At 39.7% G+C, this 27970-nt stretch overlaps 2 protein-coding genes across 8 annotated transcripts in view; both read left to right on the top strand.

Annotated features, from left to right (window-relative positions):
* TMF1 (TATA element modulatory factor 1) overlaps window positions 1-3158 on the top strand; it is a 31661-nt gene extending 28503 nt beyond the window's left edge. The window contains exon 17 of the mRNA XM_058562700.1: window positions 365-3158. Within this exon, the coding sequence (XP_058418683.1) occupies window positions 365-508 (144 nt within the window). The 3' untranslated portion in view covers window positions 509-3158. The remainder of the gene's footprint in view (window positions 1-364) is intronic.
* Window positions 3159-8815: 5657 nt separating this feature from the next.
* The window catches only part of EOGT (EGF domain specific O-linked N-acetylglucosamine transferase), a 35155-nt gene continuing 16000 nt past the window's right edge, over window positions 8816-27970 (top strand). For 2 of the 7 annotated variants that reach the window (XM_058562755.1, XM_058562712.1), the window contains exons 1-10: window positions 8816-8918; window positions 9753-10114; window positions 10622-10677; window positions 12372-12595; window positions 14224-14324; window positions 14953-15061; window positions 17805-17899; window positions 18235-18339; window positions 21668-21774; window positions 24521-24624. In XM_058562755.1, coding sequence (XP_058418738.1) covers window positions 12386-12595; window positions 14224-14324; window positions 14953-15061; window positions 17805-17899; window positions 18235-18339; window positions 21668-21774; window positions 24521-24624 — 831 coding nt within the window. In that variant the 5' untranslated portion in view covers window positions 8816-8918; window positions 9753-10114; window positions 10622-10677; window positions 12372-12385. Of the gene's footprint in view, window positions 8919-9013; window positions 9599-9752; window positions 10115-10621; window positions 10678-12371; window positions 12596-14223; window positions 14325-14952; window positions 15062-17804; window positions 17900-18234; window positions 18340-21667; window positions 21775-24520; window positions 24625-27970 lie in introns of those variants that run through there. The other 5 variants (XM_058562726.1, XM_058562716.1, XM_058562746.1 and 2 more) reach the window with 5 other exon arrangements.

Below are 27970 nucleotides of genomic sequence, written 5' to 3'. Positions count from 1 at the left end.
TAATACTTAAACCACAATGAACCAAAGATACTGAAATTTCCTCTGATATGCTTAAATTAATGGGAGAAAGCTTAAATTAATGGGAGAAAAGATAGATTAAGCTATATATGGGGAGAATTGTAGATTTAGTGGGGAGATATGGTAAGATTGATAGCCATCTGGCTTGGTTTTGTTTTTTTTGTTTTTAATACTTCTACTTGCTGTTTATTCCAACAGACTGGAGTGTGAGTTTAACTTTTATAAGATACGAGTATATACTTATGTTTAGATTTTAATGTTTTACTGGTGACTCATTTATGATAATGTAAATAATTAAAGATGTTCTGTAGTTATTTTAAAAATTATAAACAAATATATTTTGTAGGATTTGGATCAAAGATACAACACTATTCTGCAGATGTATGGAGAAAAAGCAGAAGAGGCAGAAGAACTTCGATTAGATCTTGAAGATGTAAAAAATATGTATAAGACTCAAATAGATGAACTTTTAAGACAAAGGCTCAGTTAACTTCTGAAAATTACATTCCTATCAAACTGAATGTAAACATTTAATATCTAAAGGCAGACTTCCAATAAATTCTTTTATAGAATTAGAAAGTAGAATTTACTGTAGAGTTCAAAAATTGAAAAAATAATTGTTTTATAGTATAGTAATATTTGCAGTTAAATTATTTTGTGCAATATTTGAACTTTATTTTTGAAACTATTCTTTAAAAATTTATTTTTTAAAGTGTTCTTTTTTTTTTTTTGCCTTGACTAGCACAGAGATTTATTACTTTATCTTCATATCAATATGGTTAGGGAAGGAGAATGATGTTCATATATGTATTGTAGATATATAACTAATTGTATCTATAATTTGTATGTGTTTGTATATATTGAAAACATTTAAAGAATGATATTAACATATTGAAACTTTGAAATCTTTCACACAACTCTTTAATGTATCTAATTACTACTCATGAAAATGGACATTAAGTGATCAAGTAAAAAAATTATTAAACTTGCAGTTATTACATTTTGAACTAATTTTTTTTCTTTTAAAGTAGAGGTCACACTGACACTGTCTGAAGTTTAAAGGGTGAATAATTTAAACTTTAAAATTTTGTGGTCTGAATATTTATTTCCCCCAGATTCCATGATTAAGTCTGTACAAATTTTGGTACCTATCTTGAGAAAGCTGTAGCTATTCAAAGTTATCTAGGCATAATTGATAGTGGAAAAAATTTACTTATAATGATTTTGTGTTGGTATCAGTAAGATTTAGGTGATTTTGAAAAGGTATTGTTTTACTACCTTATAAAACGAATCAAAAGTAATAAAATTATTAACATAATTTTCTCTTTAAAAATTTTTCACATTTTGTAAAGCTTTATTTTTGGCACATTAAAAATGAATGTTTGATATTACAGAATATTCGTAACAAAATAGAGAAATTATGGGAGTTAATTTAAATTTGGCATTTGCAATTCTGTGTAATTTATCATTTTATTTTTTTCTTGAACCTTTAAACACAAAAATAGGGTGGAATAGCTTTAAAAAATAGCTATGCTTTCTTCCAACTGTTTGTTCAAAATTAACTGGGCTATGTTTTAGACTTGTGAAATATTTTGATACATTTTATTACTGAAAGTCATTTGGCTGCCTTTACTTGCAAATTAAAACTCTCATTTAATTTTTAGTTGAATTTTAAACACTATAACTTTGAAATATAGTTACAAGTAAGCCATGTTGATGAATTTGGAATGCTTTTCAGGGCAATTCAAGTGACCTCATTTTAGTTCTTTTTGTATTCCAGACAGTATTTCTGTCGTGGGATCTCTGATTTGTAGCATTAATAAATATTCTTTCAATGTGAGCCAAATTCATAAAATTAATTTTCTGTATTTTAGTGGTAAGAAAACAGTGTAATAGCTTTTTGTCAGCTTGATTTTTTTTTTTTTTTTAATATTCAGGGGCTGACAGACAAGACTGATAGCAATAAGAAATGTACAGAATCAGAAAATAATAGGAAATTTAAATGTAGGAAGCTTGCTAAATTCTTTCAAGCGTTTGCAACTAGAAGTTTAGGAATTATGAAATTGTTCTTTCAAAATATCCATTAGTGAGAAAAAAAAGTTGTAGAGAAAAGATTGAAATAAAACTCGTATACCTTTCAATTTCATAATATTAAACATTCTCTTTTCTTAATTCTTATTAACATTAATAAAATGAATTCAACTTAAAATTTTAAAGTGTTTTCAATTTATTTAATTTAAAAATGACAAGCAGCTATTAAAGTCTCAGGCTGTATATTACCATATGTTATTCACCGACAAATTAAAAATCGTATTCATACTGATCTTATTTTGATTATTATACACTTAGATCTCTCAATACATTTATAAATTGAGAAGCTGTGCTGAATCAGTTTCTTGAAAAACTCTAAGTGGCAGAGTTATTGATTACTATATTTTGCTGTTTGTCATTAAAACTTCTCTATCCATATTCTAGTAAAATAGTGTTTCTCTCTTAATGGATAAGAAATAGTTTGCAATTAGATGTTTCCATTCTTGAAAGAAAACAGGAAAATACTACAAATCCTAACAATTTCAAGAATATAAAAAAAGGGTAGAAGAGGTGTGAACATTGTTGTTTTATAGATCAGCAATTAAGCACAGACTATAGGTGTCCTTCCACCTCTTGTGAAGCTAAATTGAGACGACCATTTCTTTCTTTTCCTTTGCCTCCTTTTTGAGACCTTCCAGTTTTACAGTGCTTAGCATATGGGAATGTATCAAATATATCTATATTGTGATTTAAGATATTCTAAATATGAATAATTTCTGACCTACTGAAACATGAGTTTTTGTAGTTAAGTGAAAAGAATGTTCAGGAAAATTTTTTTCTCATGATCTCTCAATTGGCATTTGATTTATTAATTGAAATTTTCATTAGAATGCTTATTAAAAGTATATGATTTATAGTATTTAGAAAATAGCCACGAGAAAAAAGAAAATAACTAGATATTTTATCTTGTTTCACTATTTAGTATGTATGCGTTTATGTTCTAACGTATCATAATTTTTCATCTTCATTTTCTAAAAAATTAATTTCCCCTCTCCTATTCAGTTTTAAACTATAACAACTAATTTCATATTTTGTAAAGGGCTAAAACGTATGATTTAAACTACAGATTGATACTATAATATTTTAATTCTAAATGAAAGATATTGTAAATAATAAGCATGAACCTGATTTGAATAAAGATTTTAAAATAGTAATAATGTATTTCATTTTTAACATAATTTAGAGTGGTTAATACCAATGAATGAAGATAGTATTGTTTTATGATGATACTATAACTTGTATATCTTTGGAATTCATATTTTAAGAAAATGAGGATAAGCCCAAATTTTCTGTGACTTATATTAAGAGTATTAGTGTTAAGCATAGTTTTTCTAATGAAGATACATTTTTAGAAAACATAATTCTAAGAATTTACTTATTGTAACTAGCAATTACTATAAGGATGATTTGTGGTTTTTTTTAAATCTTAAACAGTATCAAGATATTCTTCTAAAGTCTTATAACATTTCTATATTCAAATAATAACAGATAAAATAAGTTACCCTCTATTTCTGAGTTCATATTGCTTGTACTATTGAACTCTGCAACTTTGATCCTTTAAAGTACTTTTAAGCTATTGCCTTACACATATCCATTTTACCTTTTAGCAAGTCAAGATCCTTTAACAAGATAGAATGAAAATTAAATATATCTTTCTTCTTAATACTTAAATACTTTTTCACAAAACAAAACCCAAGTGCTTTAGTAATCCATGATTGTGATGCAGAGAATTTACTCTTAGTGCTGTGTAGAATTTATTCTTCATACTGCCCCATTCCCAAGTAAGCTAAATTTAATTTTAGAATCCTCAAATAATACTAAGCAAGGGGTAATGGGAGGTTTTTCTGTTTGCTTAATATTAAACTGTCGTCTTGCTTTTACAGGTAGCGATGGGCAGAGCATTGTAGATAGAGGTGTTCCTTTTAGTTTTATACAATGCCATGCTCATTAGTGTCTTTTGAAATTAGAATCTTAATTTTTAAAAGTAGATGTTCAAACATCTGTGGTGATATTGATAATAGGAAACACACTACTTACTTTGTAACTGTAAGGAATTTATTTATGTAAGAACATAATCTCTTATCTACTGTTCTGAAATCCAGAAAGCTCTAAAAACCAGGTGGTTTTTAGATGAGTTTGCTGTCATATCTGCTTTAGTGGTAAAGTCTGGCCTGCAGTGACATGGGGCTGTTGATAGGCTTTATGTCACGTAGAGCACTCATACATTTTGCTGCAGAAATACTGGGTGAGATTATGGGGTGCTGACACAGGGCACAATGAGGGTGTTCTGTAGTAAATGGTGTGCATACTCTATAAAAAAAATTCAGGAACACAAATGGTCCCCAGGATCTTGGAAAAGGAATTGCACTTTATTTTCAGTTCAGCCTTTTAAAGTTGATACCATTATCATCTCCATTTTTAAAATGAAGGAAGGTTAAGTAACTTGCTCAAGGCCATACGGCAAGGAAGTGGCAAAGCTGGGATTCTCATTGATGCAGTTTGGCTCCAGCGTCCGTGTTCTGAGCCATTCACTACACGGTGCTGCTTCTCCTACTGCTTTTCTGTAAAATCGTAAGATCAACTTCAGTCAAAATTTATTCACTTAAAACTTCAATACATTTGCATTATGGTTTAAGCAGTTGCATATATCAGAGAACCAATAAGCTGTAGTCTGCTGATAGTTTAGCATTTTTCTAACATTGTTTATGAGCTATCCAAAATGTCAATATATGAGCAGCAAACTTACAACACATTTAGCAAACTTGTAATGCAATGTAAAAATTATGATTATACAAAATTTCAAATGTACACGAAAGAACAGAGTATGAATCGCCATACACTCACTAACATATGCTCCTTAATAGTGTTCAACAGTTCATGGTCTATTTTGTTTTATTTATACCTCACTTGTGCTTCCTCTCAACCCACACTGACTATTTTGAAGCAAATTTCAGACGTATCATTTGATTATCATATTTAAGTTTGGAATGTTTCTGTAAAAATTAACTTTACTTCATCAACTATTTGGTTACTTGCATCGTGATTCATAGGGGAAAGACAAGATAAACATGTTTGATTCTTTATTTACCAGTTTTCACAATAAGAGTTGGTTCCTTTCATCAAAGATGAACAATAAGCTTTTTGGCTTGTGTATTTGGTTGATTGGTTAGATCTTTTTGAATAGAATATTTAAATATATTTGTGCTTCAATCCATTACATTTATTGATGCTTTAAATGATCCTGTCTTTGGCCAGAGGGAGCCTTTTCAAATTGGTTCCTGAGTCCTTTTGATATGATCCTCATACCTTTTCATTGCTTCCCTGCTTCCTCATGTAAGATGGTTCAGGTTCTCCTTGTACATTTCCTGCTGCATACCTAAGATGATCCATTTTTCTGTGGAGCCTGTGTTCCTTTTAATAGGGAAAGGGTTTGCAGAGATTACAGTCTGGGCACAAGGGGTGCTTCTTCCTGCAGGGTTTGTTGTTTCTAGGCCTTTTTAATGGACAGTAGAGGAGAGATTTGTTTTTAAAAATAAAATATATTGTTAATTCATATTCTTACCACCAATTCAAATTCAGAACTACTGGATTCTTATATGACCTCATCAGGCTAACATCTGTATCGCATGTCAAAAATTTCAGCTTCAAAGATACCTTCTTAGTTACTCTTTTTTTTTGTGTGTGAGGAAGATCAGCCCTGAGCTAACATCCATGCCAATTCTTCTCTTTTTGCTGAGGAAGACCGGCCCTGAGCTAACATCTATTGCCAATCCTCCTCCTTTGTTTTTCCCTTTTTCTCCCCAAAGCCCCAGTAGATAGTTGTATGTTGTAGTTGCACATCCTTCTAGTTGCTGTATGTGGGACGTGGCCTCAGCATGGCCGGACAAGCCGTGCGTCGGTGTGCGCCCGGGACTGAACCCGGGCCGCCAGCAGCGGAGCTCGCGCACTTAACCTCTAAGCCAAGGGACCGGCCCTCCTTCTTAGTTACTCATATTTGGTTTATCCCCACCAAGATTGCCACCAACAATTTGGCTACTGAAAACAGTTTACAATTTTTTTTGTAATTCTTTTAGTCCTGAAGGTACATCCTACAAGGATATAAAAATTATGTTTCCAAGTCATTTGGGATAGTTTCTCTGTTGTGTTATATGCCACAACTGAATAGCATTTAGATTCATTTTAATTTCAATTTTCAAGGATTACTTTTTAAAAATTTCCTTTTGTTTTATTATGTAAAATATTTACATGATTCTAAAGTCACATCTATATAATGTGTATTCAAAGATGTTATATTCTTTGTCCCCTCTACCCATATTTCCCCCTTCCCCCTATAGGTAATCATTTTAAATCTTATTCTATTTGTAAAATAACAATTACATATATACCTCCTTTCCTAGATAAATGATAGCATATTACACATCCTTTTCCATCGTGCTTTTTCCACTCAATGACGTATCCTGCAGTATATAGATATATTTCTCAATCCTTTTTTATGCCTGCATAGTTCTACATTGTGTGGATACACCAAAATTTAATTCAAGCAGTCTCCTATCAGTAGACATTTGAGTTTATTCTAAGGTGAATAATTAAATTTTAACATTGATTGATATTTGCGGGGCAGGGAATTCTATGTTGAGAATGGCTGTTGCGGTATGAGAGAACTCAATCTCACATTCTTAAAGCCCCATATCTTATTTCCTCTGAGTGAATGATCAAAACTTAATATGTAGCCATTTAAAATAGCACCATGTGCATGTCACACCAATTTAATTGGCTTGTATGTCCTTGCAATAAGACTAACCTATTTTTAGAAGCCTTTCTCATGTATTAGGCTTTAAAATATATATATATATTATATATATCTTTATTGCACACCACTCAGTGGCAAACTAGCTTGTTTAAAAGTTTATTTTAAAAGACTGCAATTCGGGGCTGGCCCCGTGGCTTAGTGGTTAAGTGCGCACGCTCCGCTGCTTGCGGCCCAGGTTCGGATCCCGGGCGCGCACCGACGCACTGCATCTCCGGCCATGCTGAGGCCGCGTCCCACATGCGGCAACTAGAAGGATGTGCAACTGCGACCTGCAGCTATCTACTGGGGCTTTGGGGGAAAAAAAAACGAGGAGGATTGGCAACAGATGTTAGCTCAGAGCTGGTCTTCCTCAGCAAAAAAGAGGAGGATTAGCATGGATGTTAGCTCAGGGGTGATCTTCCTCACAAAAAAAAAAAACCAAAACCAAAAGACTGCAATTCATTTTGAATTAACTAACAGGAAAGCTACATTTCCTGTACATGACAAAAATAGGATGGTGGCAAGTAGGGCTGAGAAAGCACTTTTAGACATTACTGTCCTTATTGGTATGGGGTGGGCAAAGTAAGCAATAATAGAGAGTACTTCCCTTAGAGGCAGAATCTTTTACATAAAGAGTAGGTTAATACTGTAAAGTGCTTTAGAATAATGCTTGGCATTTGTCAAATACCGTGTGTGTTTTTTGTTGTTATTTGGAAAAAATAATCTAGATAACATTCCTAATTTAGCAGGTTACTAATGGAACTTGTAACAATTCTGATAACAGCATCTAAAAAGTTATTTAAGGGGCCAGCCTGGTTGCCTAGTGGTTGAGGTCCTGTGCTCAGCTTTGGCAGCCCCGTGGTTCAAGGGTGGGTTTGGAACTCCGGGCTCAGACCTACACGCTGCTCATCAAGCCATGCTCTGATGGCATCCCACATACAAAATGGAGGAAGACTGGAACAGATGTTAGCTCAGGGCCAGTCTTCCTCAGGAAAAAAAGAGGAAGATTGGCAACAAGATGTTAGCTCAGGGCCAGTCTTCCTCAGGAAAAAGAGAAGCATGTAAGCCTTTGGAAACAAACTGTTGTGTTTCCTTATGATCATATTACTTAATACTGGTGACTACGTGTCTGAGCAGAAGTGTATTTTGATGGTATCAACCTTCATTTAACCAGTTCAAGTTGAATCAGTATTGATCGACCCTACTGTGCTCTATACTAGACAGCATACTAGAACCAAGGGTGCCAAGAGTAGAAGACAGTGTGGGAGATGGGCTTTCCAATAATTATGATAAAATAAAAATAAGCAATTGTAATTCAAATAATTAGAATAAAACGATAAAAATCGAACTCCACAGAGTAGCCCTTGGACTTGCTGAGTTTTCGGATAGCACGGTATGGAGAGGCAAGTATACTACTATCTAATGTGCGAGGACTCCACAGAATCCTCACCACCAGAGTGCTGCCAACCGCGTTCAGGCCCCAAATTTGAAAGTTCCGGCGGCAACTTCTGCCCTAATTAGGAAAACAGTAAAAATCCGCCTCAGTGCAACGCAATCAAAATGAAGAGAGGAGAGTCGGGTTTTCTACCCAGCCAGTCCTAGTGTCCTTTAAGCGCCTTGTCGCTTTCTCCCCAGGAGTAGGGTCAAGCTTCTGGAAATCTCGCTTCTTTCTCTAGCCCTGGTTAGGTAGCTGGCTCGGAGGCTCTGACAGAGACCTGAGCGGGAGAGCGCAGGGAAAAGCAGACAGGGCCTCACCAGCCCCTCTTTGCGGGCCCCAGGTCGGGCCCGGCGCGCCGGGCCGGGTGTCGCCCCCAGCTCCTGCCCGGACCGCCCCCTCTCCGGGGCTCGGGCCCGCCTCCCCGCCCGGGCTGGCAAGGTGTCCCGGCTGCTCCTTGGCGCCCCCTGGCCCGGCTCCGGCGCCGGAGGTTTCCGGTGAGCCGCAGTCGCCGGTTATGACGACTCCTCTCCCGAGCAGCAGCCGATTCCTCCTCCTCCGTAGCCCCGACTCCCCCGGCTCCAGGTGGGACTCGCCCCGCGCTCCGCGGAGCCTTCGCCCGCCCCCTTCCCGCCGCGTCTGGCTCTGCGCGCCTCTCTCGCCCGGGCGCGCGGGGGGCGCTTCTGCCCGCTCCTGGCGCGGCTTCCCGGCGTGCCGTACCTCTCCACGGACTCCGCCAGCGCCTTCCCATCGCCTGCCGGCCGGGGAGGCGAGCGTGGGGAAGCCGACCCTGGCTCTCCCGGGCCCCGGGCGCTCGGCCCCTTCACGGTGCCTGCAGCGGCGCGCAGGACTCCCGGGAGCCCGCCGGGCGCAGGGCAGGATGCCGGGTCCCCGGCCCGCGCTCTGTTGACCCGGTTTCCCAGGCCGGGGAGGAGCCGCTGCCCCAGGCCCCTCCTAGGCGCGGCGGGGACCCAGGGCGGGGTGCGGTGCAGGGTGGCGGGCGGTCCCCGAGGCTCTCTGCGCCCCGAAGCAGCCCTGGGCGGCGCCTGGGGTGGAGAAGCCGAGCACCGCATCGTGGCCGCAGAGGGGCGCTCGCCGCCGACTCCGCCGCCCTGGGTCCCGGACTGACGTTCTAGCGGACAGCTGGTGGACCTCCACCTCGGCGTCTCAGGCAGCCAAGCCCTTTCTCACCCCCTGCCTTGTACCGAGCGCGAGACTTAGGCACTAGCGGGGCCGAGCCGTTTAGGAGTCATTGCGAGTCTCACGTGCGTTTAACTTTTCATTTGTCCACTGCCTTTAAACTTGCCAAGCTCTGTCACAGAGCGTTGCCCCGTCTCCCACACGGTGGTCCCTGTCTGCCTCGGGCTTTCCCCTCTCATCATCTTTCAGGCTTTTCCCTTTTTCCTTCCTCCTTTGTAGGCCTGTGGAAATCCAGTCAAGGAATACAGAAGTGGAGGGAGCCAGCCTCTTGTGCTGAAGGAAAAAGTAGCTCAGCCGCTCAAGCTTCCAGCCGCTGGAGAAGAGCACCCACCCATCCCTGCGGGGCCTTGCAAGAGGACTCAGCACCAGAAAGGCTCTCCGCCAGGCCGCGGGGTTGTACTTTCAGGCACCAGCAGCCGCCTCCTAGCTTACGCAAGTGGGTACTTGCCCACCGCGAAAGCCAGGTTTCTGGTCTGAGTCTAGATTGTTCCCATGACCTGAGCTTTACTTCTTCTCCATGGATCACTGGGTTTAGTTTTGGCTAGAGCTCAGTCGAGGACAATGGACTTGGATAAACAAAGGTTAGGACTTGGTCATAGTAATGACTTTATCGCTGGGAAGGATGAGTCAAAGGATAGGACATCCTGCCTGTTGAACCTTGAGGCTCAGGTAGTGGAAAAGCCAGGTGGCACTGTGATTCAGCGAGCAGGACGGCTGCAGTGCGAACAGGCAAGTTGTTTGCTCCGAGGAATGCTTACCTGCCAAGTGGCCGGTTGGCCTGTACCAGTTGATGCCTGTATAAAGTGGACTGTCTCCTTCCTGCTCACCATCAGAACCTAGCCTAAGTTGCTGTGTTGAGGGGAGTCCTGTAACTTGGCTTTTAGCAGTATGGTATTCATTAAAGGCAAAGAGAGCACCGTGAGCCAGGCCTTCTGTGTAGGGGTTCTCACTAAATGCCAGGCCCTCTGCTTATAGGTTATCTTATTACATTATTCTCTCTCTTAAAATTTCCTTTAATTCAAATTATCACCTCAATGTTAAAGTCTACTTTAGCATTCTTTAAGGGTGATATGTTTCATTTCTGACAGGTTTTAGACACCTGAATCATCACAACAGCTTCTGGGTGGTTCTGAGGATTAAAGAGGTAAATATTTTAATTCTAAGGAGAATCACTGTTACTATTAATATGTATTTTTAAGTTTTGTAAAATTGCTATCAACTCACTGTTGGATAAAAGTCCTAACTAAAAATATTAATTCAGATCACCTTTACAACAGATAACAATATACTCTTCAGAGCCACCTAAAAGGAAAACCTCTATAGTTATCACTCCAGAGGGGAAAAGGATTTCTTCTCAAACATAGCAGTCTATTTCTAAAGGCCCTATCTTCATCGCCCATAGTCAATGAAGGCTGATTTTGAAAGCTGGGTTTTCCAGTATGCCCCAGGGACAGAAGACCTTGCTGGGGGCACCTCATGTGTAATAAATTTCTATCAGCCAGTGGAGGGCGCACCTTTTTTTAAAAAATAGAACAAAGATACGGCTAACGTGAACCAAGAATGGCACAATTATTTTCTGCGATATATAGGAGAAATCTGGTGCAAGAGATTTAATCCTTATGGGGTGAGTTATAAATACAGTAACATCCGTGGCCATTATCTCTTTTCACAATACTAAGGCAGGATGGGGGGAGTTTAAGGGCACAGTCTCTGAGGCAGACTGCCTGGATTTCACTTTTGGAGCTTTCTAAGTCTTAGTTATTATTATCATAGGTTGTTATTATATCCGCTGGAATGTAAGCTTCACAAAGGCAAGGAGTTTAGCTCTCAACTGCACATTCACAGCGTCATCCTTGGTAATTGGAAGAGTACCTGGCACATAGTATACACTCACAGACTGATTATGATTATTAGTTTTTATTCAGCACATATACTCTTGCTCTGAGCCATTGTACTTCCTTTTCTTCTCTCTCCCTGATGTGTTTTCCCCACTCCTCATCATTCAGGTCTCAGCTCAAATGTTACTTAGTACCCCGCACCCCATCCCACATAGCTTTAAACATTTATTTAATGTACACTTACATAGCATTTAACATGCCAGGTACATCTAAATACTTTACTGATATTTAACTCACAACAGCTCTATGAGGAAGTTTTATTATGATTTCCATTTTACAGATGGAAACGCTGAGGCACAGAAAGGTTAAATAGCTTGCTCAAGGTCATACAGCTTAGGAAGCTGCAGGTGGATTCAAACCTAAGTGGTCTAGCTTTAAAGTCCATATTCTGAACCACCATACTATGTTGTCCGTCATATTACCTTACTTTATTTCAGGGATCAGCAAACTGGATCATATCGAGGCCCTCCCATTTTTGTAAATACAATTTTATTAGAACACAGCCACCCCCATTCCTTTAGCGTAGGCTATGCCTGCTTTCCTGACAAAGGAGTTGATGTGTCGTTGCCACAGAGACTGTATGGCCTGCAAAGCTAAAAATATTTACTACCTGACCCTTTACAGAAAAAGTTTGCTGGCCCTGGATTTATTTTATTCACAGCTCTTGTCATCATCTGAAGTTATTTGATTGTTTATTTTATGTCTCTTGGACTAGGTTTTAAGCTCCGTGAGAGCAAGGGTCTCGCTTGTTTTGTTCACTCCTGTATACCTACCTCCTAACACAGTACCTGGCTTATAACAGGTGCACAATAAATATTGGTTGAATGAAGGAACATTACTCAGTGATGTAGCAAAGCTTGTTGTAATTATGCTGAGCCCTTGACCTCATTGACTTTTAAAGGATCTGTCTTAACGAAGGTGTTTTCAATTTGATCTCTAGGTTGGGAAGTTGCTATGTTAATGCTGCTTGTCTTTGGAGTATTATTTCATGACGTCCCACTGAGTGGCCAGGAGGAGGCTTCTCCCGAGGGTGATGGCATTCCAGGCGAACCTCTGTTTAACTACACCAGCATCCGCCTGCCGGAAGAGCACATTCCCTTCTTTTTGCACAATAACGGGCATATTGCCACGGTCTGTAAGAAAGACTCACACTGTCCTTATAAGGTAAGTATTATTTCTTCTCCTCTTATTTATTTTTAAAAGGATGCAATTGAGGCTGGCTTACTAGTTCTGCTTTATAACTTGAACCTGAAAATAGAATTCTGTCTGTTGGTTGCAACTGTGGGTCAGTCATTGTATTTCATCTAACGCTTCTAAGTGACTAAACTTTGCTTCAAATTATGTGCCACTCACAAGAGTGAGGTTTAAAATCTAAATCACTAATAAAATAAATAGGACGCCTATTTGTATCTTCTGTAAATGAAGCAAATTAGATTTTATGCAGAAAAGAATATCTAGTTAAAAGTCACCAAAGAATGTCACACCTCTTTCTGAAACGGCACTTAAGAGGGTCTCTTAGCGCTTAATTTCAGTAACAACACCTCCGCCTCTGTCTCCACGTAATTAAGAGTGTTACTGTGGCCTTCCTTCTGTTTTAGAGTTGTTGGCAAGGCCTCAAATTGGAGCCCATTAAGACGTCTCAGGAGGCCTGAGAGATCAAAGCCGGGCATTGTGAGACACTTCCTTTCCCATGGTGCTGGCACAGGAATCACGTGGAGAAGCAGACCTGGGAACAGACCAGCACTGCTCCTGGGGCCTTGCAGAAGGGCCTTCTAAGCTCCCTGGCCAACAGCAGCTGCTGTGTCCCCCAAGGGCTGCAGAGCTCTCTTGCTGTCTTGTGGGGTCTCTGCTGATCTTGACTGATAAGTAAAGTTGCTGATCCATTCATTTTAGCTGTGATCATTTTGGTGATAGAAATTCCGTTTTATATGACTCTTCAGGGACTGATTTTAGAATCAGTTTGCTCACTGAGAAGGGCATTAGCTACTTCCAGAAATTCCAATTCAAGTGGTCTTTTTTTTTTTTTTTTGGTGAGGAAGATTGGCCCTGAGCTAACATCTGTTGCCAATCTTCCTCTTTTTGCTTGAGGAGGATGGTCCCTGAGCTAACATCTGTGCCAAGCTTCCTCTGTTTTGTATGTGGGACGCCATCACAGCATGGCTTGATGAGCAGTGTGTAGGTCCGCGCCCAGAATTGGAACCCACAAACCCTGGGCTGCCGAAGCAGAGCACACAAATCCAACTACTACACCACCAGGCTGGCCCTTCAAGTGGTCTTTGGTAGTCTAGGTAAAGCCTCAACTTTTCGTGAAGGGATAGACATGGTGGAGGGTAGTGATTAAAGATAATTGTTAAGAGGTTGTCAACCCCGTGGCCTAGTGGTTAAGTTCAATGCACTCTGCTTTGGTGGCCTGGATTTGGTTCCTGGATGCGGACCTACATCACTCGTCAGCGGCTACTGTGGTGGCGACCCACATATAAAATAGAGGAAGACTGGCACAGATGTTAGCTCAAGGCAAATTTTCCTCAAGGTAAAAGAGAAAGATTGGCAACGGATATTAGCTCAGGGCCAAACTTCCTCAGCAAAAAAAAAAAAAGAAAAAAGATAATTGTTAAGAACTTTGAGATGCTATTCTTAGAATGTACTCTGGTTATTTTTATTACATGAATATGTTTCATAAAATGTAAAAATGAAAGTTCTATAAAGATTTGTTTTCTTCATGGAAAAATCAGAGAGTCCTCTTTAAATGTCAGAAGAGAGACCAGTCTAAATATACATGTTTTATGTTCTAGAAACACTTAGAAAATCTAAAGTACTGCTGGGGTTATGAGAAATCCTGCAAACCAGAGTTCAGGTTTGGTTATCCTGTCTGCACCTATGTCGACATGGGATGGTAAGTTTCTAGATGGAACACCTCCTCCCCTTTAAGTCATCTTTCTCTGCAGTGTATGCTGATGCCCAATTCCCAGCTAGACTCTTTGGGTTTTAGATAGTAATTCCTTCAGTTATTAATCTACTCAAACAGTCATGAATTCAACTTGACTAACCCCCCACTTCCCCCAAGGGACAGAAATATCTCTCATTTCCTCTGCCAGAGGGAGAAAACAGTATGGATCACAGAAAATATTTTCCCCCAACAAACACTAAGAAGATAAATTGATGATTTCCTCTTGATTCTGGTGGGGAAAGTTAAGTATAATTAGTATTTTCAATATATGTGAGGTTAATGGGGTAAAGAAAATACAGTAATTAACTGTAGTTAATTCATTGTCTTCAGTTCCAGATGATCCCAACTTCATACATTTCTGTTGTATATTTTTATTATAAGGGAGTAAGTCTATGTATAGCTTATTTTGGTAACTTCGTGTAGTGAGGGATAGTCTTAGGAAAGTTATGATAGTTTACTTTAAAAAAATTAAAGCAATGACAGACTTCTGGCACTTTAACATTTAGAAAGAAAATTCAAAGTCCCGTAAAAGTAAAAAGAAAAAAAATCACAGAATCTTTGTGTTTGCAAATAGGACGGACACTCTTGAATCAGCCCAGGACCTATTCTGGAAACAAGCTGACTTTGGATACGCTGGAGAACGGCTGGAGGAACTACATGTGCTCTGCCAGCCTAAGGAAATGGTGGGTGTTTCATCCCTTAATAAATCAGTGTGTTTGTTTTAAAATACTCATGGTGTTGTGATCATAATGTAAAAACAAGATAGATGGCACTTTGAAAGGAATCTCTCACTGTCATGTATTTTTTGGCTTAAAACTTTATTTAACTTCCAAGATCGAGTTGTTCTGTTTCATTTGGAAGCCATGTCCTTGTTTTCACACATATATCAGATGGTCATACTTTGAGGTAGTTAAAATATTACAAGGTTTAGAATTTACCCCCCAACATATGCTAAAGAAGATAAATTGATAACTTGCATCTTTTATTTTCTTATTGAGGTAACATTGGCTTATAACATTATATACATTTCAGGTGTACATCATTATATTTCGACTTCTGTGTAGACTGCATCATGTTCACCACCAAAAGTCTAGTTTCCATCCATCACCGTACACATGTGCCCCTTGACCCCTTGTGCCCTCCCCCTACCCCCTTTCCCTTCTGGTAACCACCATTCTTTTCTCTGTATCTATGTGTTTGTTTGTTGTTGTTATTATTTTATCTTCCACATATGAGTGAAATCATACAGTATTTGGCTTTTTGTGTCTGACTTATTTCGATTAGCATAATACCCTCAAGGTCCATCCATGTTGTCACAAACGGCAAGATTTCATCATTTTTATGGCTGAGTGGTATTCTATTGTATATATATACCACATCTTTATCCACTCATCTGTTGATGGGCTCTTAGGTTATTTCCAAGTCTTGGCTATTGTGAATAATGCTGCTGTGAACATAGGGGTGCATATATCTTTTCAAATTAGTGTTTTCATGTTCTTTGGATGAATACCCAGAAGTGGAATAGCTGGATATATGGTAGTTCTATTTTTAATCTTTTGAGGAGTCTCCATACTGTTTTGCATAGTGGCTGCACCACTTTACATTCCTACCAGCAGTGCACAAGGGTTCAGGGGATGAACTGATAAACTACATCTTTATAAATTCCCTTGAAAGTAGCTTGGCTCAGATGATACAACCCCACCTTACTGCTCTATGTTTGTTTAGGACTTGATACTTGCAAAAGGCTTTTGTATATGTTAGCTGGTTTGATTCTCACAAGCATTATAGCAGATAGGCAGGGCAAGTATTAATAATGCCACTTGATCAGAGAAGAAAATAGGGTCCTCAGAGAAGTTAAGCAACTTCTCCAAGACCACACTGCTACTATGTAGAATTCTACATCTAGAATTAAGATGCAGATCTTTTTCCGTGTGCTTTCAACCATACCAGATTGCATTCAGTGGATAAGACGAACATGTTGCCAAGAGGCAGTTTTGGGGTAGTCACTAGGAGAGCAGGCTCCATACTGCAGGGTTCAAACTCCAGTTCTTGGACAGGGCACCCAACATTTCCATGTTTCAATTTCTTCTGCTTTCAAACTAAGCCTATTTCATAGCTTGTAGTGAGGATGAAATGAGATTCTGCATATAACAATGCTCAGTGCAGGGCCTGGCTTTAGTGAAGGACTCAGTACTAAAGGTGCATGGTGTTGTCGGTACTTGTGATTAAAGTCTATTATCCCATGTTCTTGAACCCTGGCTGAGTCTCTGACATCTCAGGGGTCTCCATTATCTCCGGGCAATCTAGAAAAGGAAAAAAAATTTTTTTTTAATTCACTTGCATTAAAAAATTGAATATATGCTCTCTGGTGTTTTTGGAGAATGTCACATAATAGGACTTTAAGCAGTTATAGCAAGGTGGATGAACCACAAAGATGAGAGACATGGCATTCACCTGCACTGCTGCAGTGTGTTTAACTGTTTCGTATGTCGCATACTTTGGCTGGAGTCTAGCTGTTCCTGTGGAAAGGACAGGGAAAGAGCCACAACCCCACCTTGCACACCTCTTCCAAGGTGGTTTGTAGAATGCCTTCCTGGCCAGGATCTACTTTGATATGTTTTGTGCTATCAGAGTATGATCCTTTACCAACGGTGGATTTCAAAACCCCATGCGGGTCAAAATTAAGGCCTTGTATTCATTGGGAACTATGGGAAAAACAATAAAATGGCATTTAAATCTATAAATAAAATCCAGAGCAGATAAAAGTTTTTGAAACCACTCCTTCTTTCAGCACACACCAGATAGGCAGAAATAGAAACACGGTTGGCATTTGGCATTGTTGGTATTTGAAACAGGCTCTGGGGGTAGTTGACTCTTAAACTCCTTTATTTCAGTGATTTAGAAAACACTGCCCTCATGTTGCTGTTGAGACAGGGACTCCACAGGTTTATGGTTTGCAGAAAGTTCTTCTGATTAAAATTGGCAAACTGCCCTTCCAGCCTTCATTTTAGTCTCTTATATGTGCATTCTTCCTTGTTTCGTTTGGCTCATCTTTGAAAGATGCTTTTCCGCAAAGCTGTGGGAGTAATGATGGTTCTGAGTGCTTTTTTTTTTTTTTTTTTAAAGAGGGCTAAACTGCACCACACATATAGCTCTTGGCTTTAAAATTTGAGGTGACATAAATAGGACATTTAGGAGTTCTTCACAGTAACCTAAAAGTATGCAAATTGGCAAAACTATGCTTGGCTAAAGTCTGCTAGGAGGAGAAAAATCCTTAAACAGAAGCAGTCTTTGGGAAGCTTTCCTCATCACATTGTGTGGTTTGAACCTGAAGGTGTACCTGCTGTCAACATATCTAGCAAGTCTGGGGGTGTCCTCGAAATGTTAATACTCAGAGTTCTTTCTTTTTTCTCAACCTTATTTCAGAATGACTCAAGTCTGGTATGTTCCCGTTATCTTCAGTATTGCAGAGCAGCCAATCTTTATCTTGATTTAAGAAACATCAAGAGAAACCATGACAGGTACTTAAGTGGTTGATGTTAAAATCTAATGAAAATTCTGAAATATTTTCAGGTCCAGAGATATGCCTTGAATTTGCTTCATAATAATAAGGTGATGAGGTTGGGGAAGCAGTAGGGGATGGAAGACCTAGATTGGCCATGAGTTGATCATTGTGAAGCTGGATTATAAGTCCATCAGTATACTGTTGTATACATTTGAAATATTCTGTTATAAAGAGTTAAATTCTAATGGAAAACTGGCTTTGGAAATTGGTAAACCACCTTAGTTAACAACTCATGTGCTTGAGTCATAAAAAAATTTTCTGAACTCAACTCAGTTTTTTGTTATCTACCAGATTTAAGGAAGATTTTTTCCAGAGTGGTGAAATTGGGGGACACTGTCAACTTGATGTTCGTACGTTGATGTCTGAAGGTCAGCGCAAAAGCCCTCTGCAGTCTTGGTAAGATTTTTTTTTAAAATATGTTTCTAAAATATTTGCCTTTATTTCTGGCACTTACAGATTTTGGTAGGGATTTTCAAATGAAAAATGTTACTTCATTTGTGGGTAACTTGGCATGAGCTTCCAGGGAGTGATGGCTACAGAGTGAATCCGTCACTTGTATCTGAATTTAATATATGTTTATAAAATATTAGGAAAGATGATATAGTACTTACTATTTGCTAATGAAAGAAAAAAGTCAGTTAAAAAATGAATTTTTATTAACTCCTCATAATTGCTACATGTGTCTTGGGGAACAAATCTTTTAAAGAAATACACGTTTATTGAAGTACATAACAAGCATATAGAGAAGTATAAGTTTGGATTATGAAAAAGTGAACCTACCTGTGTAACTCTTACCCAAGCAAAAGTAGACCATCACCAGCACCCCAGGCTCTCTCCCACCCACAACCCCCATCATCCTCTCCAAAGGTAGACACTACCCTGGCTTTCAACACCATTGATCAGCTTTTTGAAATTTTTATGTAAATTGGGGAACACATTTTGATTTAAAACATTTTTAATATTAAACTAGTTCTATGGTCTATCAAGAAATTTACCATCTCTAGAAATTAAGGAGTTAGGGTACTTTAAAAAACTTTTTATTTTAAAATAATTTTAGACTCAGAAGTTTAAAAATAGTACTGGGAGTTCCCATTGTACCCTTCCCCAGCTCCTCTGATGGTGATGTCTTACAGAACCATAGCCCAGTGATCCAACCCAGGAAAGTGACGTTGGTGCGTTATTATTAACTCAACACATTTGGATTTCACCAGCGCTTGTATGCTCTCATTTTTTTTTTTGATGTATATGAAATTCTATGTTCTATGAAATTATAGTTCTCTGAAATTATATCACATGTCTAGGTGCACGTAACCCTTACCACAGTCAGGATACAGAACTCTTCTATCATCCCAAAGAAAGTCTCACGCTACCCTTTTGTACTCCAAGGTTCTGAGCACCCAGTTCCAATGTGTGTGGGAGGTTTTCAACACGCCACCAAGCAATTCTGCTACACCAGCGGGGTGTCTTACAATTCAACTCAATTCTGACACTGTCTACCTGGAGATATAGTCATATCCCGCAGGTTAAGGGCTCAGTCCCCTAAGATTGCTCCCCAATCCCGTTTCAGACCCCAGGCGCAAGCCCAGGTTGTCACCTGTGCTTCTCACCCATTGGCTATAGATTGGAGGTTCCAACGACCCCCCCGTTGGATTTGATTAATTTGCTAGAGCGGCTCACAGAACTTTGAGAAACATTTTACTTACTAGGTTACAGGTTTATTATAAAAGGATATAGTTCAGGAACAGCCAGATGGAAGAGATGCATAGGACAAGGTATGGGGAAAGGGTGCAGAGTTTCCATGACCTGTCCAGGCGGACCACTCTTCCCAAATCTCCATGTGTTCCCCAACCCAGAAGGTCTCTGAACTCCCTCCTTTTAGGTTTTTATGGAGGCTCCATTACATAGGCATGATTGATTAAATCATTGGCCGTTGGCAATTGATTCAACCTCCAGCCCCTCTCCCCTCCCAGGAGGTCAGGGGGTGGGATTTAAAGTTCCAACCCTGTAATCACATGATTGGTTCTCCTGGCATCCAGCCCCCAACCTAAGAAGCAGTCCAAAAATCACCTCATTAACATAACAAAAGATATCTTTATGGCTTCCATCACTTAGGAAATTCCAAGGGTTTTAGGTGCTTTGTGCCTTGAATGGGGACAAAGACCAAATACATACTTTGTATTATAAATTGCAATATCATAAGCCACATAGGATACTCTTATATAATGTTAATTATATAAGATAAGATTATATATATTTAGATCAAACATTCCTGCTAAGAAAATCCTTCAGGGTTATAATCTAACATACCTTGGTATGGCACTTTACAGTCTGCAATGCAGTATATTCCTTGACTTAGACTTTTGCAGTAGGAGTTTCTGTATTCTAGTGGGCACTTGTGAGTTCTGGTATGTTTTGATATCTGATTCCACCTGGTAGTTCCCTAGGGTATATTTGTGTTAGTTATTTATAGCTGTGTAACAAATTACTCCAAAATGTATCCTAGAGTATATTTTTATTCATTATCTATTGCTGATTAACAAATTATGCCAAAATTTAGCAGCTTAAGACAATAAATGTTTATTGTCTCACGAAGTTTCTTGATGGTCAGGATTGAGAGGCAGCTTAGCTGAGTGGTTCTGGCTCAGAGTCCCTCAGCGGGTTTCAGTTCAGCTGTTGACAAGGGCTGGAGTCATCTCTAGATTCAACTGGGCCTGGAGATTCTGCATCTAAGCTCACTCATGTTGTTGTAAGTTTCAGTTTCTGACTATTGGCCAGACGTGTCATTTCTTTGCCCCCTGGGCCTCTCCCTAGTCTACTCACAGCATGGCAGCTGGCTTCCCCAAGAGCACATGGTCTGAGAGACAGAGAGAGGGAGAGGGCGCTCATGCTCCAAGATGGAGGCCTCTTTGTATACCCTAATCTCAGAAGTGACACACCGTCACTTCTGCCGCATCCTATTCCTTAGAAGTGAATCACTAAGTCCAGCCTACACTCAAGGGGAGGGAATTCAACTTTACCTCTTGAAGAAATATCAAAGAATTTGTAGACATATTTTTGAAACCACCACAGTATTTCAGCATTGTGTGCGTTTTATAAGGATTTATTTAATATTTGTTTTACATTAGAAGTAGACTCAAAGATGAAGAGTTACAAACGATCTTTAGGTTAACTCTAAATATTCTTGTCACATGCTTGTGATGGTCTTCTTTTATATGGAAGAAAACTATGCCATACGGCTTCCAAAGATGTTTTCTGAGAAAAAGACTTTCCTTTCTTCTGGGAAGCTAAGCTGTCTGCTGTCTTTCTGAGGCCCTCAATTCTTGGAATGTGGTCCTTCTCAGAATCCAAGAAGTCCATTCCAAGAGATTCTCTGGGTTGGTGTTACTTCTGAGCCTTGTCAAACTACAGGAAGCCTTTATGAATCTTCCCACTTTACTGGTAGATTATTTAGCCAACTTAATGTGTAAATTTCTTCTTTGTCTGGAAGGTTCCCAGGTTATCTTGCCCATTAGGCTGAAATTTAAAATCGTTTTTGTTCCTTGTCTCAACATTAAAATTGATATCAAGTTATATAAATGTTAGTAAGTTTGAGAAGTTCCATATGTCTTCATAAGAGCATATTCTAGAAATAAAGTCCCCCTAAGGAAGAGATCCTAAGTTACAATGTTGCAGTAGGATGTTGAGGAGGATCAATTTGAAAGCATCTCCCAATTCATAATTCCAGGTTTGCTGAGCTCCAAAGCTACACTCAGCTCAACTTCAGACCTATAGAAGATGCTAAATGTGACATTGTTATTGAAAAGCCAACCTACTTCATGAAATTGGATGCAGGTGAGAAGTTAATTTGTCTGTTATTTATTTATTCGGTAATGAGGCTTTGTTCCTTTTTTGATATATGTATGTGGTGATTTCCTATGCCTTTTTTGGAAGTGGTACGACATTCAACAGTGGATTTGCTTTTTGCTTTCTTCTCTGAAGAAGTGAACTGGTTTGAACGTCCCATTATTTAATGCCTTTGGTATTGTAGAAGAAACCTGCACTTTTGTATCAAACGACTCAATCAAAATCAAAAGATGAGAGAAGAAGGTGTATGTATACCTTTCATAATTAAATTTACCCCATTTGGTTTCTCTAATCACTTGATTTAGACTGTGCTTCAATAGAGATATTTTAAAAGTAAAAACCATGTATATGCTGTGAGAGGAAAGGGAATGCCCATGACCTCTTCTGGCAAACTTTCTGATATCATTTCCGTGACTAAAGTGAACTTAAAATTCCTCTGGAAGTTAGCACTGCAGTATATTGTTGGAAAAAAAGTTAAAATTAAAATTATTTTCCCATTTATGCCTATAGCTTCTAACTCTCAACTTGCAAGCAGAGCTTTAACTTTGTGGACTAGTTGCCCCGGAGAGGAGAAACATGAATCGTACCACATTCCCTCTCTCATTATAAGAGTTGAAGATTACTATGAAACACCATATCAAAATTCATGAGGGGCTGGGCTTACAGTGAAATATAGGGAGCCCTCTGTCACGAATGTTTCAGAATTACTATAATTTATTGATGATATTTTTAATGTGTTCTGCCTTCTGAAGTCATAATTCTTATATCACAAAGTATTAGGTTCAGAAATAAGACAAATTTAGGTTTTTGAAATAAGAGCAAGTGAAAATGCTATGTTCGAGGTCCTGACTCATTTTTAAAATATGCAAATTAAAAAGGGGCAAAGAAAACACTGTGCTCTGCCTGTAAAAGAGTCGAATATGTGTGAACTGTTAGATTTATGTAGATACTTATGCAATAAAGTATGTAAAGTAGGAATAACAGGCTAGTGTAGACATGTGCCATTTCTTTCCTATATTCATAGCTCTACTTTTTCTTCTAAATTATGCTGTCAATCAGTTTTCTTTTTCATATTAACTCTTCCCTTGAGAGAATGAGCGTTCTACAGAACAAGACTCACTAGGAGGCACATTTTTTGAGGACGGAGCCTGCGTTTTCCCCCTCATTTGTGAATCCTCATAGCCCCAACCTCTGTTTTGTGCATGCTGCGTTCCTCAGTAAATGTATGAACTTGCTGAGTGATACCTGAAAGAGCTATGTGTGCCGTGTGCCAACCTGGGGAAAGGGCATGTGTTGTCATTGAACTTTCTTTTTCTTACTCATTTGAAAATGTGATCTTTGCCAAGATTTTTCCGGGTGAAAAGGAGCCCCTCCGCACATTCATCTAAGATATCAGTCTAAAAAGAACTGAGTACTTTTTTTCTTTCTTCTTTCTTTCTTTCTGTGTTATTGAGATATAATTGACATATAGCACTAGATCAGTTTGCGGTGTACAGCATAATGACTTACAGAAATTGAGTATTTTTCACTCTGATTTTCTGGCACGCAATGTTATTATTCACTGTGGGAACGAAGTCAGAGCATTTTATGATTTCTGCTTTTGAGAGTCATTGTTTTTCTTTTAATTAACATTTTCCCTCCCTTAAAGTATGTATTTTAAATGTCAGTTCTTGGAATTTCATCCCATTTAGGTTTGCATGTTTCCAGGTTGAATGCTGGGTCCTGCATACCTAAATTGAGAGAGAGAGAGAGGGAGGGAGGGAGCGGGGGTGGGGGTGGAGGGGTGAGGGGGGAGAGATAGAGAGGGATGGAGTTGGGGGAGAGCTGGAGGGAGAGAGGGAGGGAGAGGGAGAGAGAGTGTGTTCCGTTTCTTTTTAATGACGCACTTAGGAACTTATGAATAGCAGAACCCTTGCTCCTCGCTCCTCTGTTTGACCCAGCAGGATCCAGGTAGCCTTCCTAAAGGTTTCACCATGTGCCAGGCACGGGGCTGGGTAATTTTGGATACATTATTGTTGGGGGATTTCTCCTAACAAAGCTGGCACCTAAGTATAATGATTTCCTATTTCTGCTAGAGAAGCTTAGGGACTTGATGAACTTATCTGAGAACTCTGCTTGTGAATGGCTGAGCTGGGATTCAACCTGGTTCTTCTGACTCCAAAGTTCATGCTCTTTCAATTAGAACATGAGACATTCAGTTCTTCTAAATGATAGTTGGTTAGTATTTTCCCAAGAAGCAATGTTGTAAGTAGTGGATAAATAGGGAAAAAAGACAGGAATGAAAAATACCAAAATGTAAACAGTTGCCATCATTGCCAATACTTCTATGATGAACAGGTGTTGCTTAATTGATTTTAAAAAATAAATGATCATAAAAAATAGTGCTTAGTCTTCATGGCCCTATAGTTCTACCCCATTTTGAGCTAAATAGACTTCTGTTATTATTTGTCTGGGAACTTAATGATCATTTGTTACTTAGTGTATATGGGAAATGCATTCCTAATTTCTAAACAACTAATTTTAAAGTGAATTTTTGAATTTTTGAACCCAATCAGTCTGTAAATTGAGGACTACCTGTGTATAGATTATTTCATGTTTGGAAAAACTCTTACCTTTTTTCCCCATTTATTTTAGCTAAAAGTCCACCAAACTATAAATACGGGGTAAAATAAAAATTGTTTAATTGTTTTTTCTTTGGGGTTAATTAACATAGATTTCTTTCTTCCAATACTAGGCGTTAACATGTATCACCACTTCTGTGATTTTATCAATCTTTATATTACTCAGCACGTTAATAATTCATTCAGTACAGACGTGTATATCGTGATGTGGGACACCGTAAGTAAGAACGTTCTCTGTGCTTCTGCTCTGTCTTTGCCTTGCTCAATAACTATGTGACTCTGATGTGGTGAAATGGAATTTTTTAAGACACTCACATTTAAATATACACACATATACACACATACATTCATACATATGCAGATGGGTGTAAATATATCTGTGTATATGCATTTACATATATGTATACGTATAGGCAGATACATATGCATGCATATACCTTAGTTCTTTGAAATTTAGAATGAGGTAGTGAAAGATTTCTTTTCCCCTTTGGGCAGGTAGAGCTCCAAAGATCTGTGCTCAGTGGTTCTCTGAGACAGACATACGAAGACTGTCATTTGTTTAACCTTGGTGACCCCCTACGTGACCCACGTGGGGAGAGCTTGCCTCTGTTTCCAGTTTGGCCTCTTGTAATTACTGTCTGCCTTTGCTTAATTGCAGCTTCCCTTTGTGAATTGCTTCATGCCAGATTGTGCTGTGTGTATCAGCTCACTACCCAGGGCGAGTCTTAGGCACACACATAAATACGGCTGTTGAATTATACTGCTATTTGCTTACTTGTTTTTAGGGCAGTCTTTCTTTCATTCTCCTTCTTTACTTGCCTTTTTCCTGCTTCTTCCCATATCTGACCCCTCCACTGGCCAAGGTAACCCCAAAAGTTGCCCAGCACACTCACCTGTGAAATGAAATTATTGTAGTGTCTACCTCAGTGTCATTTTGAGGATGAACCATATAGCGTGGGAACAGTCACAATGCTGGGCACACAGCATGTGTGCTCTGAATGTTAACTATGACGATGACAATGATAAGGAGAACAAGAGGTTTATAGCGTACACAGCAGGGCTGCCTACACTGGGGAGTTGGAACACCCACCAAGAGGTCAGCTAAGGTTCAAGTAAACGTTCCGACTCACGAGACGCTCGTCGGCCCCCCTCTTGGCGTGAGTCTATTCAGAACGACATTGCAGGGCTGGCTGGCAGGGCAGCATCAGGCATTTCTTCAGGGGAGTCCTCCAGCAGCTGCACTTCTGCTGGGGGAGTTCTTCTAGCAGCTCAGGTGCAAGGAGATGGGATCCACCTGGGGCAGCTACAGGCACCTCATGTCGCACGGGGGCCAGTGTCTCCCCAACAACTGCGTTGGCCAAGCCCCCAGGATCCCAAGAGACACCACAGTTACAAGAGCCATAGTGTTCTTCCCCAGTCCAGATGCAATTTACCCATCAAGCGTCTTTTTAAATCATAAGCAATGTTACCTAGAAACACAGTTGATATCTGCTGTCTTCGTTTCCAGAGAACAGAGCTAGACAGTTAACTGAAGGTCAAATTCTCGTGCAGAAGGGGAAATGGTTTTGCTATCGCTCTTTTCACAGAGATGCGGCTTGTAGTAGAGCCGCGTAGAGGGGTCTTCGTTATCACTACTCCCTGGACCTGCAGTTTGGCTTGAAGTCTATGAGAACTGGTCCTATAAGTCTCGGCATGTTAATGCTCTCTTTTGGTTTCCTTCTTTGCGTGTTTTTACGTTTTCCTCTTGTGTTCCAGTCTTGCTGCTACCACAGTCTCATTTCTTGGAAATGTTTCTGTGAGCAAAGGAAGCAACAGTCCCTTTCTTTTATTCTTTTTCTGTAAGTGCTTCTAGGCCACAGTCACCGGCTGTCAGAAGCCCCGAATGATTAACTCAGGGTTGTGGTACTTTTTTTTTTATTACTCCTGATGTTATCTTGTTTAATGCTCACAACCCTCGTGGACTAGGGTTTTTATTAGCTTATTTTACAGAGGAGAAGGCTGAGGCTCTGAGCAGCTGCCGGGTTTCTAAGATAACACAGCCGGCGAGGGGTGGAGTCAAGGATTTAACGCCAGGCAGTCTGACCGCAGACCTGTGCCCTGAAACCGCAATGCTTTGTCACCTCCCTATAGTTCCCTGCAGAACCTGTTGACAGAAAGATTCCCAGACACTTTCCAGAAGCTTCCTGGTATCTTGTTGCTTGCTTTCCCATGTCGTCCTCAAGTGGACTAAGTTACACTCTGCCCACATCTGTAACCCTCTCCTCTTCTGTGCCTTCTCTCTGGGATGGATAAATAGGATGCACGGCCACCATGAGGACTCCAGGTGACTCAGTCACCTGGGCAGTGATGTTAGGGCAGTCTGACTGTGACTGGCACGGACAGGCAGGATGGGTTTAGCGAGCAGGTTGGCTGCCCTGATGTGACCTCCCTCCTTTGCTACTCTCCTTGCGTCCATTCTTAGTCTGCGTTCTTGGTCAGAGAGGCCTTTGCTGGTTGCTGATTCAGGTTCTCAAGACAGGCAAGTCTCCCGGGCTGCATCAGAATTCAGGCCCACCGAATACTGTAGGTCAGATAGAGATGGCGTTAAGGTGTTGTGTGGCTGCCGACTTTTCTCTTTTGCTGGATCAAGCAGCTCTGTGACCCCTAGGCTGACTGGGATGCGAACCCCCCACAGTGGTCAGTGTTGCCCCAGAGCCAGTCCTGAAGGCCTCGGACAAGCAGCGTGCCCAGGGGAGGAGCAGGGAGGTGGCTGTGGCTGCAGTTCAGATCTTAGTGGCGTTTTACAAACTGTCCCCACAAAGAAGCCTATGAGGCCTTCCCTCTCATCCTCGCAGAGCTCAGCAGTTTGGCCTCTCCCTTCAGGCACATGGCTTCCTCGGTGGGATGGGCAAGGCCACCACCCTCCAGGATGCACAGACGGACACTCCTGCAGGAGCATTTCTGGGCACAGTAGGGCTGCTCTTATTAACAGAATGAATAGAAGGGAGATTACTGCAGGCTTTCCACATTTTCTTGTGCTGAGAAGTAGTATAGCTTTGTTATTATTTTTTAATTATGCAAGTAATACCTGGTTATAATACCTGAAAGAAGTCTCCTTCTTCCTCTTCTCCAGTTCCATTTCCCTCAGAGCTCACTGCACTTGACATGTGAGAGTCCCCTGTGAGACTTGGTTTATTTTAATAAATGTAAATATATCCTTATACAAAATTTATATAAGGATTTGTATAAGGATATATATATATAATATATAAAGTTTGTATAAAGATGTGTTTTTATCCTTATAGGAAATAAACTCTCTCTTTCATATTGCTAACTTAACATTATATCATGGCCATCTTTCCAAGTCAGTACATTTAAGGGTTATCATTTTTGTAGCGGTTACATAGTATTCCATTTGAGGGATGTTATGGATATTCAGTGCATGCCTCAGTGCGTGTTTTATCTCTTGCCCTCACCCCGATCATGTTTTGTTTGTTTCCAGTTCTTTGCTATTTACTGAAATGCTTCCATGAACATCCTTTCCATATACTTACATCTTTATACACTCATCCCAGCATTTCTGT

This window comes from Diceros bicornis, chromosome 2, assembly GCF_020826845.1.
Source record: "Diceros bicornis minor isolate mBicDic1 chromosome 2, mDicBic1.mat.cur, whole genome shotgun sequence".
NCBI classification, from domain to species: Eukaryota; Metazoa; Chordata; class Mammalia; order Perissodactyla; family Rhinocerotidae; genus Diceros; species Diceros bicornis.
Note: the sequence above shows the minus strand (reverse complement) of the source record. Positions and strands in the feature narration are given on the sequence as shown.